Genomic DNA, 16,561 nt, shown 5'->3' on the forward strand with positions numbered 1-16,561 from the left:
TTCTGCAAATCATTTTGACAGGAATAGTTTATATTACAGAAAAATGTATTATAAAAATGTCTTTTAATAACATATATGAGATTTTATTTACAAATGATTAAACCAAATAGTGTGTTTGTGACATTTGAACGTCTTAAACAGGTTTTCCTTGTGGAAGGTCTGCATTTGTTGAAAATTAGGTAATAAAATATTTCAAAACAATATTTAATGTTCCATACCTTACTTATGAGGTAAAAGCAGTGTATAAAAAAAGTGGATAATGTATAGGCAGCAGGTTGCTATCGTGAAATAAGCCCCTTCAATGTGATTCAAGACCTTATTACACTGTCTGGGCTTATTTTTGCTTTAACAACCCGCTGCCTATACATTATCCTTTACTTATATAATTTCCATCCTGTGAGACTTTCTTTTATGCATAAAAACACACAAGAATGTATTTTATAATGTGACCCTGTATGTGAAATTCAGTCTTATGATGTAATTATGAGATTAGGAGCATTTTAGTCATTGATATTAGTTGTTGCTATGGCCTTAGTGCTCTCTTAAAGAGCAACTATCCTCCGATTCACGTTTTACATTTCCTTTGGTGTGTAATTGTGTATTAGTACATGTTTACGATATGCAAAAGGTACATAATCCAAAGTAAACTATGACACGAGTTATCGTCTCCAATGCAAACTCTTTTCTTGGACTACAAACACACGGATTGTAAGCAACAGTTTAATTCCTGGGATTGGTGATGTAGACAATACCGACATTATCATAATTCCTCCCGTTTCTTGATAAAACAGTCAAAACAAAACTTGAATTTAAGACTAGAACATAATAATGCCCCTACACCTACAAATCTTGTGTAATTAGATGGCTAACATAAAAACAGCAATAAAAACTGTTGTTAATCATCTAAACTGTCGGCCAGTGAGGCAACCTGGATAGAGGTGCTTAACTGCCTTGTCTAAGATTATGATACAAAACATTGCTGGTTAGGCATTTACTTTATTAGCAATGCCCTTGGTTAACATCCTCTGTTCCAGATTTCTGTGGCCAAAGTTGATTTGCAATGCCTGGCGAAGTGGTGGTTATTGAATTTGGTACTGTACAGTATATGCTTCACTGAGAAGAGACTGCTATAATAATTCTACTGAGAGTTGTATTCTCTTTACAGCTGGATTGTGAGTTACAGCCAGACCTAGCTTAAAATTTCCAAAAGCATTCGCTAGTACTGCAATAGTTTACGTCATCTGCAACTGAGATCTACCCCTAAGCCATTCAGTTTTCGCCTTGAGCGTTAAGCATGTGTTACCTGTGTTATCTCAGAGAGAAGACAGTTACATGCTCTCTCTCATCTAACACACACACACATGTTCAAGCATTCAAAATGTCCTTAACACATGTGGAACTCCCAAATTACATTACAGTACCATACATTTACATGTAATGACGTTTATAAATGTGCGTGTATGCGACAAAATTAATTATGCACAAAACGTAAAGGCAAAAGGTCATGATATACATAAATGTAAATGTTGTGCAGAAAAGAAAGTTGACCTTTAACATTCACACACATGCACATCATTCAGACCCACACCCTTGTGTCTGCATTAATGGATGTTGCGTATACGTACAGTATAAATTATTAATACAACCATTTAATGTGTGTGAATTGAAGGTTGACTGCACACATTTACTGTATAGTGAGTGTTGTCATAGCCAAAGTGGTCTAAACTTCTGGCACTCCACTAAAGTGGGCCATTCCAACATAAGATCTGCAGTACTGTACATATGCCATGCAGACCATGCGCATTAAAAGTTTGAAAAGGATGCAATTGCACCATAATAGTATCATTAAACTTGTCCATATGAGTGGCTTTAGAGGACGTGGAATAAAGCATGGTGTGTGGTCTATTTTTATGGTGCTTTCGCACCCTTGTGTTCTGGGGAATGATGATAGAATTTTGGAAGAGTCATTCCTTTTAATATTTGGACTTATTTGATAGCAATAAAAGCGTAGTGCTGTCAGCTCTGTTTGACACATTTTACCACGGGTAAATCCATTTTGCAGATTTTCCCACAGAATCAATTCAGAACGAGCAAAAAACAGGTCACAGATTGAGTTTTGTCTCTACCAGGGACGCACTTTATTACGGAAAGTGGCAGATGCTTGAATATACCTAAAATAAGAAACTCCTTCTTCCCTATAGCACAGCATTAACCACTATAATCATCCCTCTTGATTCTGTTTCCCTCAGAAGAGGAATCCTGTGAACGAACTGCTGTTGGACGTCATCACATGGGTGGGGATCCTGCTGTCTCTCGTCTGCCTGCTCATCTGCATCTTCACCTTCTGTTTCTTTCGCGGTCTCCAGAGCGACCGAAACACCATCCACAAGAACCTCTGCATCTCGCTGTTCATCGCAGAAACGCTCTTTCTCACCGGGATCAACCGCGCCGACCAGCCGGTACGACACACACATACGACAAGTTTAACTCAAAACAGCCCACGTACAATATACACACTTGAAGGATGTAGATTTATTACAGAACACACACACATAATTCCTGAAGTTGTTAAGTTGGGCACCTGACTCTTGTTAATTACAGAAATGGAAAGGGTCTTTGACCTTCTGTTAATAAAAAAAACTCATTTTGTCCTCAGAGAGAAACAAGAAAGATAGAGGGAGAACGAAGGGAATGGAAGCATAAGACAAATGGAAAATGACAAAGATAAAACCCTGGAAATCCTTTGGGAAATTTTTGAAGTGATAACAGAACAGACAGTTAATACTCAAAGCAGCGAGTCACAGATCACACTGATACTACGGAGATAAAAGTGTGTGTGTGTGTCTTGTTACAGATCGTCTGCGCCGTGTTTGCAGCCCTCCTGCATTTCTTCTTTTTGGCCGCCTTTACGTGGATGTTTCTGGAAGGCGTGCAGTTGTACATCATGCTGGTGGAGGTGTTCGAGAGCGAGTACTCACGCACCAAGTACTTCTATCTCACGGGATACGGGGTACCGGCTGTTATAGTGGCTGTGTCTGCTGCCGTGGACTATCGGAGCTATGGAACCGAAAGAGTGTATGTATATAACAAATGACAGAGCGATACAAGATTTAACAATTTTAAGGATTTTAATTTAGAAAAAAAATATTTTGATAAAGAAACAAACAAATATTATACATTTATGGAAATCTTTTATAGATGAAAGATCTTTAATGCATCTCTGTGGCAGTTCATAAACATTTTGTGCTAGGTTGATAATGTACAGGAAAACATTAATATTTTTTATGACAGATTTTTTATTAATAGTTCTCATGCTATTCTAAGTCATGCTTTCAACACATATTTAAATAAGCAGAATTAGTATGTTCAAAACATCACATTAGACCAAATGTTAGACCAGATGTTTGTAATGTGTTTACCATACCCACCAAATACCAACATACACTGTGAAACATTTTATTATATCAACATATGTTACTTTAACTGAATTTTTTTTTTTTCAGTTTTGACACGTAAAAATAGTAAAAAAGTAGGTTGAATTTACTTGCATAATTAAGTTGTTTAAAGACCACCAATGGTCCGATTCATAATTTTTAATTTCCTTTGGTGTGTAACTGTGGGTTTACACTAGCCGCGTTTGAGGCGTCAAATTTCCGTCTACCGCGTCTAGTTTGCCGCTTGAACATTTTGAGTTTACTTGCTTCGTGCGTGAAAGCCGCGCGTGAAATTCTAGTCATTGAGACATTCACGCAGGAATTTGCGTCATGGGAGGGGCTTCTGCGACTCTCGGTAATCAAGTCACTATTAGAGCAAGCTCCTGATTGGTTAGCGCGGTGCGTTTTTGTCGCCAAAGTTCAAATTTTCAACTTGTGCGTTTCATGCCTCAACGCTCAATTCGCTCAAACTAGACACCCGAATAAGGCAGAATTGCGTCTACCGCGTCGCGCAAAACGCCTCATTCGCGCCACAAGACCTCCAGATGCACGTCAACGCGTCTTCACATTGACTTAACGCTTGATGCCTCTACCACAGCTGGTCTGAACGCAGCATTCGTTAAGTAAGTTAACTCCTGTTAGCATTGCTTTGTGAGCGAATATTTCAAACATGGTAAAGAGCGTCACATTTCCGGCTGACTTTAGATGTATTCAGACCAATCACAACGTACAAATTAGCTGTCCAATCAGGGACACAGAGCTATTTAAATCCATGCATTTCAGGAAGAGAGTGAAATCTGGAGTTACAAAAATGTACGGTATGTGGAAAATAATGTGTTTTTAACCATAAACCATGCAAACACATTGTATTATACCAATACACAAAATAACATTGTTTTTACCAATGAAATAGGCTCTCTTTAAACTTCATTTACCATCTTGTGAACTGAGATTAGGCTGGTAAATACATTTTCAACAAACCTACTGTAAAATTGTTTGATTATAAAAATACATGCATGAACTGGAAAGTAAGGGTCGCACACACTGACCTAAAACTCTCTCACATTAGGAAGCCATTATTGCTGAGCCCTGCAATATCTAGAAAGCAGGATCTCTGCCGGTTGAATCAGTGTTGATCTACACATAATACAATGTAATCACAGCAAAAAAGATGTACACTAAATTGCCTAGATTTACACAATTGCCCTACACAGGATTTACATAGGAAAATTTGAGACAGAAATAGTTTATTATCCACAGACAGAGGTGACAAAACTGATTTTGGAATAGCTTGTAACCCCATGTTAATCAGCCAGTGGTTATCGGCCAATGACAACAATCTCAAAATGTGCAATTACCAGACGATTTTGTGCCTTAAAGATACATTACATTATGAAAGGTATAATTCCATAAATGCCTCTGTCTGCTTCCAATTTAGCCATTTACATTGGCTTGTTTCCACTGAAGTCAAAGCAAAGACCCAGTTTGCCTTCTTTTGAACAGTATTACCTTGTGGTTAGGGATTATGGCTTTTAAGAGACGATTGCAGGTTCAATCTCAGGAATTAGTGACACAGGAAATAGAGAGTGAGATCACAGACCTGCTCTATTAGCATTGGGCTTTTGAGCGAGACATTTCACATCAGACCGCTCCGGGACAAATGCCGCTGCAATTAGTCCTCGAAAAGTGGTCTGCTTTGTGGCAAATAACTTCATGACCACAAATAATTTGATTCAAATCATATGCAATTATTTCTTTGATTCTGTAATGGACCAAATATGAAGAAATTCAAAGACATCAATATATAAATCATCTACAAATATACAAAAACATTCTCCTCTGTTTGATAGCATACAACATTTATATACATACAGTACTGTATGATTTTTACTGTATAGACCAGGGGTTTTCAAACTTTACGGTGCCAAGGTCCCCCAAATATGATGAACCTTTTGTGAGAGACCCCCTATATATAATATATATAATTAGCTACACTTAGAGTAATGCTGGATGTATAAACATGAAGAGATACATTTTTAATTCAAATGTATTTGCACTGTAGCAACTTTGACAATAAATCTTGTTTCATAGCAGCTTTACAAGAAATCCTGCTTTATAAACTCCAGTAAGTGAGATAAAGGGGACTGTAAACACCTGGTAAATAAATGTTCTTTGGCTATTTTCTCCAAGCATGTTTGGGATCCCCTAGATCCTCCTGAAGCCCCCCTGGGGGTCCCCGGACCCCAGTTTAAAAAAAACACTGGTATCCATCTTATTTTTGGCGTAAATGTGGGCGCTGCCATCTTTAAGCTTTTTTGTATAAGACTTCAGGTGAGCCACTAAAGTTTATGGTAGTCATATTTTTTATTATGAAATCCAGGAAGACCAGCATCATTTCTACAGTTAGTGGTTGTTTTAATAGCTGGTGCAAACGCCATAAATTTCTACAAAAACATTTGTTTTAACCATAATCCACGCACAAGAGCTGAATATGTATGTGGCTCATGCACCCATGATCTGTATTCACACATCCATCTAGTAAAACCTTTCATAGAAACTGCCATCAATAAATACAATAATTGTTCAAAAACAACTAATATTATGCTGATCAAAATATGCTGATTTAGCTGGTTTATTTATTCTGCTACTATATATCATTACAAAAATGTTATTACAGTACAGAATATATGAAGAGTTTGGGTCCAAATGCGATAAATCTAAAAGAAATGTTTGCAAAATGCAATGAATCTATGACAAGTTTTAAGGAAGAAAAAGGAAGAAAAGATGACAGAAAAATATGGCGGATATCGGATTTTGCATAAAATTAAGAATTTTCCTTTTAATACTGACCAGATACAATACTGATTTTGGTGGTAACTTTTTTTTTTTAATTGCAGTTTTGGAACCAAACTCTTCATATATACGACATAAACTGCTTATTAGTTAATAAGCAAATAATTTCTCAAGTCTCCATTTAGTGGGTAAGAAGTTATAATATTTTCATTAAAACGAAAATAATACTGAATACATGTAATAGTTTAACATGTTTATTATGATTTGTTCAAATAACTTACAATGTGTTGAATGAGAAAGATGCTGCTGACTGTTGAACAGTGTGCCGTTTGGTGTGTCGCCATAAAAACTCAAACAAGTCGATAAATTGCCATTTTAAAAAAGCTCACAACAGAGGGACAGTTGTGACACATTAAACAATTACCTAAAAGGTTAAAAACACAAAGTATTGGTCTAATCCAAGTACAAACAAAAATGACTTTCCTATTGTAAAGATACTGGTTTTCCGATCTATGCTTTAATATTTGTGCATTGACAACCCTTCACACCCGAGCAACAACACGAAATAATTAAATATATCTTCATATGATATATCAGACCATGGCGAGTGTAACTGTTTTAATCATGTTTTATGCGTGCTCAGAGGTCACATTTTTTTAACGGCTGGCTATTGAAATGGACGTCTTGCACAAAAAAGGGAATTACATCACATCATGGATAGACCACAGCAGAAAAGTTGTATTTTGAAAGGTTTTTTAGATCAGGAGACTTAATGGCGTTCTCGTGTTTTATTTTGAATGTCAGCATTGTCTGTTTTCTAATACTCATGCCAAGTATAGTGCTAGAAAAAATTGTGTCTTATCAACTTATTTAAGTAAAGCTTGACCTAAAAGTCCTTAGGAGCTTCAAAATACTCATGAAGAATATAGCGCAATAAAAAATTATGCAAATAGCAGAATCTAGACAATTTAGTCCTGGCAGAAGCTGTGAAATGTTCCTATTAAAATATTTGAACTTTTCAAATCTGAGCAAACATTGGAGCAGTCGCATGTGACTCCTGTTCTCAGGTGGGAATAAAAGAAAAACATTTCAGCAAAAAAGATTTTAGCAAATGTCTTTATGCTGTTTTAGAGAAACATTTGAGAAATGTGTAAATAGAGTTCTACCAGAAAGACTCAGAAGGCAATTGAACGTTTAAGTAGTATTTATTTAACAAGTACTGTAATTTGCAGCTTGTAGCAGAGGAATGAAATAATAGAGTCTTTGGCGTGGTCCGCATCCGTAATTCAAATCCAGGGGCTTGCGAATTATTGCAGTTCCTGCGTGAAGATGAAGGCAGGGGCGGAGGCTATATCCCGATGTATGGACTAGGAACCGACGTGGTGGTGGGGAGGGTGGGTTTTGAATGCTGGTGTCAGTATCTGTGAACGCAAACGTGGGTGAGTACGAAACTATGGACGATTTCAGCAGTAACAACATAAACAAACGGCTTTCGTGGAACATACATATAATAATAGAGAAGTTTACAAAACCGTCTACATACTGTACTCGATGTTTTGAGTGATGATTGGCTGGATCCATGTGTAATGATGTAGCATTAGATCCTGGTAAAACATGCAGTAAAGCTTCCATATCTCTTTTGTGGTTTTTCTTTCGTTATGGCCTCGTTTATCAATCCTTTGTAATCTTATTCAAATGTCTTATGAGCCAGTGGAGAAAATCATAAATTACCACTCCAAGAAAACGTTTTGCAAGTGCCAAACAGTTTAAGCACTTGTACAGATATTTGTGTCTCTGTTCAGGAGTTCTGAAATGGATAAACTGGCGAAATTGCCCTAATTCATATTCATAAAGAAAACTATTCAGCTGGCATTACTGCAGTTAGTGGAGAGACACAGCCATGAGGGATGTTCTCGCAAAATAAATATTTCAGCAAAAATCATCATTTAAAGATGAGATGCTGAATGTGGCATATGAATAAATGGTGGTCACTCAAGCACACAGTCTCAGTAGACCAAAGAAATAGGTCACACCTATTTAAAAACAAGAATAGTATAGAAGGGGGTAGGGTTCTATTTTAGCGCAAATCCTACAAACCTGAGCAAGCCGTGGCGATGTAAAAAAAGATGCGATAAACATTATGCGATGATTAAAGAAATGTCACCAATTTTTGGCTGAGAATAAATGCTTTTTAAAGACCCGTGCCATAATGTCCCTCTTGCTCCTCAAATGCATCTGGATAAAAACCTGGAAAAAATGCTAGAAAAAATTGGATGTTGTCATAGCAGATGTTGGTGGAAACATCGCCAGCCTGTTAAGAGCTAAAATATAGAACAAAGAGCATGTCTGCATGGCCTAATCCCTCTGCACATGAATTGAAATTCCTGAAATATTTATAATCCTATTTGGTTTCTGCATTCTGGATCATATGGTATCTGTTTTTAAAGATGGAGCATGTCTGACTGTGTTGGTGGCCCGAAATACACACACACAACCACACACACTTAAATAGTGATGCTTTCATTCCAGCTGGGCTGTAGAGGTGATTTCAGTAAAGCATAAATGAAGAGTTTAATAATTAAGATCAGGACTGTCAGTCACCCCTTCAGTTTTGTGTGTACCAGTCACTTGTATACACAATGATCCAAACGTGTTTCTATGGCCGAACAGATATTTGCTTTGATCTTAATTGGAGTGGATTTGGAGGAAATTTTCATTCACGATCTCTCCTCATTTTATCTCACTCTCTCTCTCATCCTCTCTCGCTCTGCAGGTGTTGGCTAAGGTTAGATACATACTTCATCTGGAGTTTTATTGGGCCTGCTACTCTCATCATCATGGTAAGTTTACCACACACACACTCACACAAACACCCGGGATCACACAGAAGGTTTAGAGAAAGCCAATTCCACACTGTCACACAAAACCACACACAGAGGAGGTTCAGATAATGGTCTGTCGAGGGCATTTTCCCAATTAACTTAAAGTCACAATCGCAAGACACAAGACAACCGGAGCCTCTCCTCTTCCCTTAGCTATATATATATAGAAAGTGTGTTTAGAGGGTCTGTTTGCTTTTCCTGTTTATTGTACTCTGTGTGCTTATACGTTTTTATCAGGGTCCCTGTGGTCACGGAAATCCTGGTAATATGAGGGACTTATTTTGGAAATGGTTAGGTAATAGTGGCCCAGAAAGCCGAATTTTTTTCATCATTCAGATCGACCTTTTTTGCCTAACCAGCACACAGGATTTTTGCAGCAAACTATTTATGTCCACCCTGAAAGCAAGAACTGCACCATGAGCAATGTGTTCTCACAGCATGCCTGCAGAATGTAAATCTAAGAATACCTAGCGATTCTTCTTTAGACGGCAGGTTTTATTTGGTTTCCTTGTGAAGCTTGAGAGATTTGTCAATATCCAGAACAGGTTTCCAGTGTTTCTCAGATTCCTCAGTCAATCTCTCTTCCATTTTTGAGGTTTACATGAGGAGTGGGATTTTGGTCCAGTGAGCATCAACGTAGACGGGGCTACACAGCACATTGAGGCAATATTTGATACAAAAAGCTGAGAACATCTGCCATTGGACATTGATTTGATTTGTTAGTTGTAGTCATAGACTGTAAAAAAAAAGATGGACGATGCCTGTTCGCTCTCTTCCATTGATGAAAAGTGAAGCCGCCAGTGTCCCGATACGGCGCTGACATCTTGATTCTTGAGTCTGCATAGTAGCGATTTCGGGACCAGTCCTGCGCAGTAGTGAGCTGGAAGTAAAGCCGCGTAATTAAGGCCCCGCCCTCGCTCTCGCAGAATTCGTATATTACAGCTGTCAATCATGACGTCACACCACCGTTTTTATAGCATTAAATAACTAACTAAAAACAAACTGTTGAATTAACATCAGCGTGATAAAAACTACAGTAAATGACAGAAACCAGCTTTAGATAATTAAAGTGTAATTAAATTGTTTAGTTGGTCTCAGGTCCCATTGAATAACATGGGGGAGGCGGAGTTTATGACCTATACTAGAACCAGTCACTGGGGGGCGATCGAGACGTTTTGGCTTCACTTTTCAGGGCTTGTAATTGTAATAGTTTATTTATTTCCAAGATTAGATAGAAGAAATCATTGTTTTAAACAGTGGTGGAATTGGCTGAGGTTTACTTGTTGGTTGTATATTTTTTATTTTTAAATTTTAGCTGCCCAAAACCTAATGCCAATTTATTTATGTAAGAAATGTGCATACTGTTTGGAGGCTTGTTTTCCAGGTTTGGTTTTAAATTGTATTTATATTACAATAACCACAAATTACTGGAAAGTTCATGGACATTCATTGGCCAAAAGGGGTGGAAATCCTGATTTATATTTTTGACCAGTTACTGCATGCATATATAACCCATGCTGTGTTACCTTGCAGCTCAATGTTATTTTCCTGGGTATTGCGCTCTATAAGATGTTTCACCACACAGCGATTCTCAAACCTGACTCTGGTTGCCTCGACAACATCAAGTAAGGCATTATTCTGTGTTTCAATGTGTGTGTGTGTGTGTGTGTGTGTGTTTTATTGTGTCCCGCTTGTACTGCAGCTGTCTTCATTTTCGCTAAACACATAATTGTCCTTTAATACCTGACCATTCCTCAGAGGTGTTGAGAAGACATATTGCCCGTTTAAAGTGTGACACCGTTTATAAAGTTACTTTCTCCCTGTTCCTTAAGTTCTTGTGGGATTGAACCAGCAATGTTTAAATAATAAAAAAACTTCACTTAAGTGACATTCCCCCGAATCAATTCTGCATCGTATTAAGAGAGCCGAGGCATGTGGGGTTGGCATATCAGGATGCATTGAAACAGAGCCAGGAGTGTGGTGGTTTAGGAAGTGTTCAATACACGGCATGTAGTATGTCTCATCTATTCACTGCAGCCTGCTGGCACTGAATGTAGGTTAGTTAGCATTTTAGGAATTGATTATTCTATTTGATGTTCAAAGGACACATGCTGAAAAGTCACTGTTGAAATCTGTGACCCAAATGAACAATTTCTGATGCTGTTTTACAGTTTTGCATTATTGGCACAGTTCAACAGACTCTTAAGAAGCTTGTTGAATGACTTTGCTTGTTTGCAATATTGGAGTTGTACAATATTGGAGTTGTACAATCCATTTCCTTTTTTTTATTTAACCATTAATGCCACCGAAGCAAATAAGAAAACAACAAAACGAAAAATATATCAATAATCAGATAAACAAACAGAGATATCTTGTTATTTCTACTATAACAGTGCACTTGCATGAATTCCGATATTGGTGTCCTTGGCAACAAGCACTCATAAAACTTATAAACTTCAGTCTCATAAAAACAAGAACCATAGTGCAAATTCTCATCATAACATAGTTACAAATTGCTGTTATCTAACCTTGACCGTGCTTCTATTACTCTCTTTGTCATCAAATCAGTGAAAGGCTGTTTTAATGCGCTGAAAGAAATGGATCTAGCACAGGACAAGCAAGATGGCCGATTTAATAAACTCTAAGTTCATCTAAAGTTAGAAGTCTGTAGCCTCAGCACAAATTAGATCCAAAGATCCAAAGCTGCCTGCGTGCACAGAATAGATTATTTCAGCTCCTGTGATTCAAGATTGAACACTGAGATCTTAGCCCCGCCCACCCTTTCACGTTGTGAGATTGTGTAGGGGATGGAGATGTTTTTTTATTTAGTCTTATTTTCATCTTAAGTAATCGCCTTCGTATATGTAAACACTATGTAAAGTTTTGTTGACTGTGAAAAATCCAACCATGTTTCACCATTGTCATCATCACCATTTTATTGGTTTGTGTTTTTCATCTTATGAGTTTGTTTTATTTATAATGCTTATGAATCATTCATCAGCCTCATCAGTCTGTTTTCTTTGTTTTTCCTTTGCCATCCTTCTTTCTGTTTCCCATTTCAGCATTCTGTTGAGGCTTGGCTTATAATGGATAGTCACTGGTAAGGGTCTTTAGCCAATCAGAGTGTCAGTTCTCTGAGTCCTGCATTCTGATTGGTGTGTTTAAACGTGTAGTCCTCCGATGTTTGATTGACTCTGAATGTGAAATTGACTTCATCAAGTCTCCAACTTTACTCTTAAAAATCAACAATGTCATTATAAATCTTCATTAGTGTGTCTTAAATTAGTTCACAGTGAATATTTCTGTCTGTCTGTCATCTTGATCTTCCATTATTTATGTATTTATTATTATTGTCTCTGGTGGAAACAATAATACTTACTTAATGTCTGTCTATATTCATCTTCCAATCAAGATTTAGTGCCTGTCTCTCTCCCTGTCTGTGTCTATGTCTTTCTCTCTCTCTCTGATTCTCTCTAATCATCTTGCTTCAGTGCCAAACATTAGCCTGTCACATTAGCGCAGTTCACAGTATAAATGGGTTTTAGGCTGAATATTTGTGAGTCTAAATCGAAACGTTTGTGTGTGTGTGTGTGTTTGTGTGTGTGTGTGTGAATGACCCTAAGAGTAAATGACATCACTAAATGGGTGCGAGTCTGAGTGCTAAGTACAGACTACCAGACATTATGACTGGAGCCGGCGTGACATTTGACTGCTGTAGAATAATACCTTTTAGAGGCAGTTTATGTTCCTACTATTGTTGAATAGGCTCATAAATGGCAACATTTTAATATACTTTGGATCGTATAAACTGGCCGAGGTCATTAATAGAAATGCGTGTCAGTTGCGTCCGAGAAAGTTATTCACTTTTCTGTTTTTTCAGGTCCTGGGTTATAGGTGCCATAGCTTTGCTGTGTCTGCTGGGCTTGACCTGGGCATTCGGGCTGATGTATATCAACGAGAGCACAGTGATCATGGCATATCTATTTACCATCTTCAACTCACTCCAGGGAATGTTCATCTTCATATTCCACTGCATCCTGCAGAAGAAGGTAACAAACACACACACACACACACACACACACACACACACACACACACACACACACACACAAATCTACATTTACTATAGTTTTTCTTCAATTTGGGCCATTTTGTTACATGTCCTGGAATAAAGTTGCTATCATGCCTTCAAGTGGCTTTTTGATATTCTCTATGTTGATAATAATGGCTCATTGTAATGGCATTTCTTAGTTTTTGGAGATTAAAGCTCACGTAACACACACTGTTTCTGCATTTCTGATATTAATCTGGAGTACCTATAGAGTAGTATTACATCATTTATATCTCCGAAGAGTCTTTAGTTTAATCAGATTCATAAAAGAAAGATTAGCTTTACCGAATCTTTCCGATAACGTACGAAAAAATGAAGAAGGAGGAGTTACTACCGCAGGATGAGCGAGTACGAGTCATGCAACACTATACAACAGTGCTTATGATTCACTACATGTTCGTGTCATTTATATAATATGCAGCCGCCTATTTCCAACATAAGACAGAAGTCTTACTTACCGCATGCAACTCATGACCCGGTTGGGAAAATCCAGCGTATCAAACACACACGCAAAACTCCGCTGCTACCCCGGATAATAAACTATATCCATTGTTTTCATAAGGCTGGCTTTCTTTTCCTTATATCCAAAAACACACTTCTTCTTTTGTGCCAATGTTGAGTTTTGAAATTAAACAAAGCTGTGTCGTGTGATAAGATGTTTGCGAGTTCTAGCGTCTCCCGCTGATTGAAACCCCTGAAACGTCAGCTGGACCTGTAATCGAAAAAAACTTTCCAAAACTTGTACGAACCCTGGCGAAGTGCATTCGGTACAAAAATACTCTGTAAAACGCCCAACTGCTTTTTTTAAACTTTGCCTACGTTTAGCATGAGGAAACAACTCTATAACTGTGTTAATAAGTCAGAATGCTTGAAATACCATTGAACCACCCCTTTAAAGTTAGCAAGATAAGTTAACAATTAAGTTTGTTAGCAATCAAATAACTTATTTAAAAAAAAGATTGTTTCTGAGTTAGATTTAGAGCTATTACTGGTTTGGTAATGACATTTAATAAAAAATAAAAATAATGCTGAATATTTTTCTACTTAAGCTGTCACTGTGGTATTCTGGTAGTAGTCCCCTGTCACTTCCCATTTTCACTATAATTAAATAACGTTAAATTTTTTTGGAAAATCTCAATTAGGTGTAAAATAAATAATTGTGCAGAAAAATATTAAACATATTTTATAAACTAAAAAGTGAACAACTTTTAACATGCATCAGTTTTATTATAGAGCATCTACCGTATCTACAGTCAGGACCATAAATATTGGGACAGAGGCACATTTTGTGTTATTTTAGCTTTGACTATTGGCTTACAGTGCACACTCTCAGCTTTATTTTGAGGGTATTCACATGCAAATTGGCTGAAGGATTTAGAAATTACAGCCGTTTAATATTTACCTTTTTAAAGGGGTCAAAAGTAATGGGACAGTTAACTTAAAACCTGTTTTATGGACAGGTATTGTCTATTTGATAAATAATTTCCTCATTGATGACAGATGTTAAAGGTCTGGAGTTGATTTTAAGTGTGGCAATTGCATTTGAAAGCTGTGGCTGTGAACCCAAATCATTCGATTCAGGGATATCTTTATATAGGTGATACAGACCATTTTTAGGTTTCAAAAACAAAACAAATCCATCAGAGAGATAACAGAAACATTAAGAGTGACCAGATCAACAATTTCCTGGTTTTTGGTGATGTAACAGATGACAGAAGCATTCAGATAAATGTTTTACTTCTCTGGACGTTGTGAAGGGGTTTTTCTTTATCATGGAGAGGATAATGCGATCATCCACCACTGTTATCCTATATAGACATACAAGATTTTCATGTTGCTGAGCTCACCAGTGTGTTATTTTTTTAATCAGGATGTACCAAATTGTTGATCTGGTCACTCTTATTGTTTCTGTTATCTCTCTGATGGATTTGTTGTGTTTTTGAAACCTAAATATGGTCTGTATCACTTGCATGGAGATGTCCCTGAATCGAATGATCTGGGTTCACAGCCACAGGTTTCAAATGCAATTGCCACACTTTAAATCAACTCCAGACCTTTAACATCTGTCATTCATGAGGAAATTATTTAACAAATAGACAAAATCTGTCCATAAAACAGCTTTTAAGTCAGCTGTCCCATTACTTTTTACCTCTTTAAAAAGGGGGAGCAACACATTAAACGGCTGTAATTTCTAAATCCTTCAGCCAACATGGATGTGAATACCCTCAAAATAAAGCTGAGAGTGTGCACTGTAAGCCAATAGTCATAATATGACTGTAACTGGATACATTTAGCTAAACAGCTAAAATAACACAAAATGTGCCTCTGTCCCAATATTTATGGACCTGACCAGGGCCTGAAATTAACTTTTTTGACCACCAGCCACTGTGGCAGGTGGATTTAGAAATCCACCTGCCACAGAGACTTTTTACCAGCCAGTTTTTTTTTTTTCCCGAATAGTGAATTATAACACTGTCTTTATTGTATGAATTAAATATAAAAAAAATTCAGAGCTACAAAAGTGAATTTCTCTTTGTCTTAGGTTGTTTGATTAACATTAATGACACAGACTTAAGTAGGTTAATTGAGGTTACTGTCTCTTTAAGACCAGCACAGACTGGTTTTTGACTCTCTATACATACACTTAAGACATAAAGAAATGTTTTATTAGAAAATGAATACTGTTGAGATCATTTTGTTTATGTGCCCTGTCAAGAGCAGAAAGATTTTATGTTCGCATGCTTTTAGGAACGCGTCTCTCCGATGTGCCCTATTGAGTCCCCTTAAACCTGGCACGCACACAGAGACAGAGGGGGCACAAACTGCGCACATAAACGCCGCACATACGTTGTTTTTCATTACTATATTCGCAAAATGTATGTTAATGTACTACAGTATAAGGCATAGTAGCGCAACTCTCTCTAAAGTTTACACATCAAGAGTTCTGATCCGTCACAGCAGCACTACACATCTGTGCAACTGCGATTGTACAGTAGCCTATGTCAGCATTGCATTCTCTTCCCATCTCACCACCAGTTTAATACTTACTCGCACATCCAAACGTAGTCAGAGAAGTGCCTCATCTTCTTTCCAATCGCATGAACGTTGCGAAACAGCAGCCGCATCCTCTCAATGAATCACTCAATTTGCATCGGTGATATGCGCAGGTTGATAAGAAATGAGCGGGTGCCGGTTACGAGTCATCCAAAAATATTTTACTGATATTCAGGCCGCGGTCAAGTTTAAAAACTATTTTGAACAATTGCGGGCGGGGCGGGTTAGTTGAAAATGTCGGTCTGGAGTGGGTTGTTTATACAATGACCCGCGCATCTCTGATTCGC

The 16,561-nt window shown here is 37.5% G+C and overlaps 1 protein-coding gene across 7 annotated transcripts in view; it reads left to right on the forward strand.

Annotated features, from left to right (window-relative positions):
* The window catches only part of adgrl3.1 (adhesion G protein-coupled receptor L3.1), a 124,037-nt gene that overhangs the window by 93,188 nt on the left and 14,288 nt on the right, over positions 1–16,561 (forward strand). For all 7 annotated transcript variants that reach the window (XM_065254733.1, XM_065254736.1, XM_065254738.1 and 4 more), the window contains exons 15-19: positions 2,250–2,459; positions 2,855–3,075; positions 9,001–9,067; positions 10,643–10,734; positions 12,990–13,158. In XM_065254733.1, coding sequence (XP_065110805.1) covers positions 2,250–2,459; positions 2,855–3,075; positions 9,001–9,067; positions 10,643–10,734; positions 12,990–13,158 — 759 coding nt within the window. The remainder of the gene's footprint in view (positions 1–2,249; positions 2,460–2,854; positions 3,076–9,000; positions 9,068–10,642; positions 10,735–12,989; positions 13,159–16,561) is intronic.

This window comes from Paramisgurnus dabryanus, chromosome 4, assembly GCF_030506205.2.
Source record: "Paramisgurnus dabryanus chromosome 4, PD_genome_1.1, whole genome shotgun sequence".
Taxonomy (NCBI): domain Eukaryota; kingdom Metazoa; phylum Chordata; class Actinopteri; order Cypriniformes; family Cobitidae; genus Paramisgurnus; species Paramisgurnus dabryanus.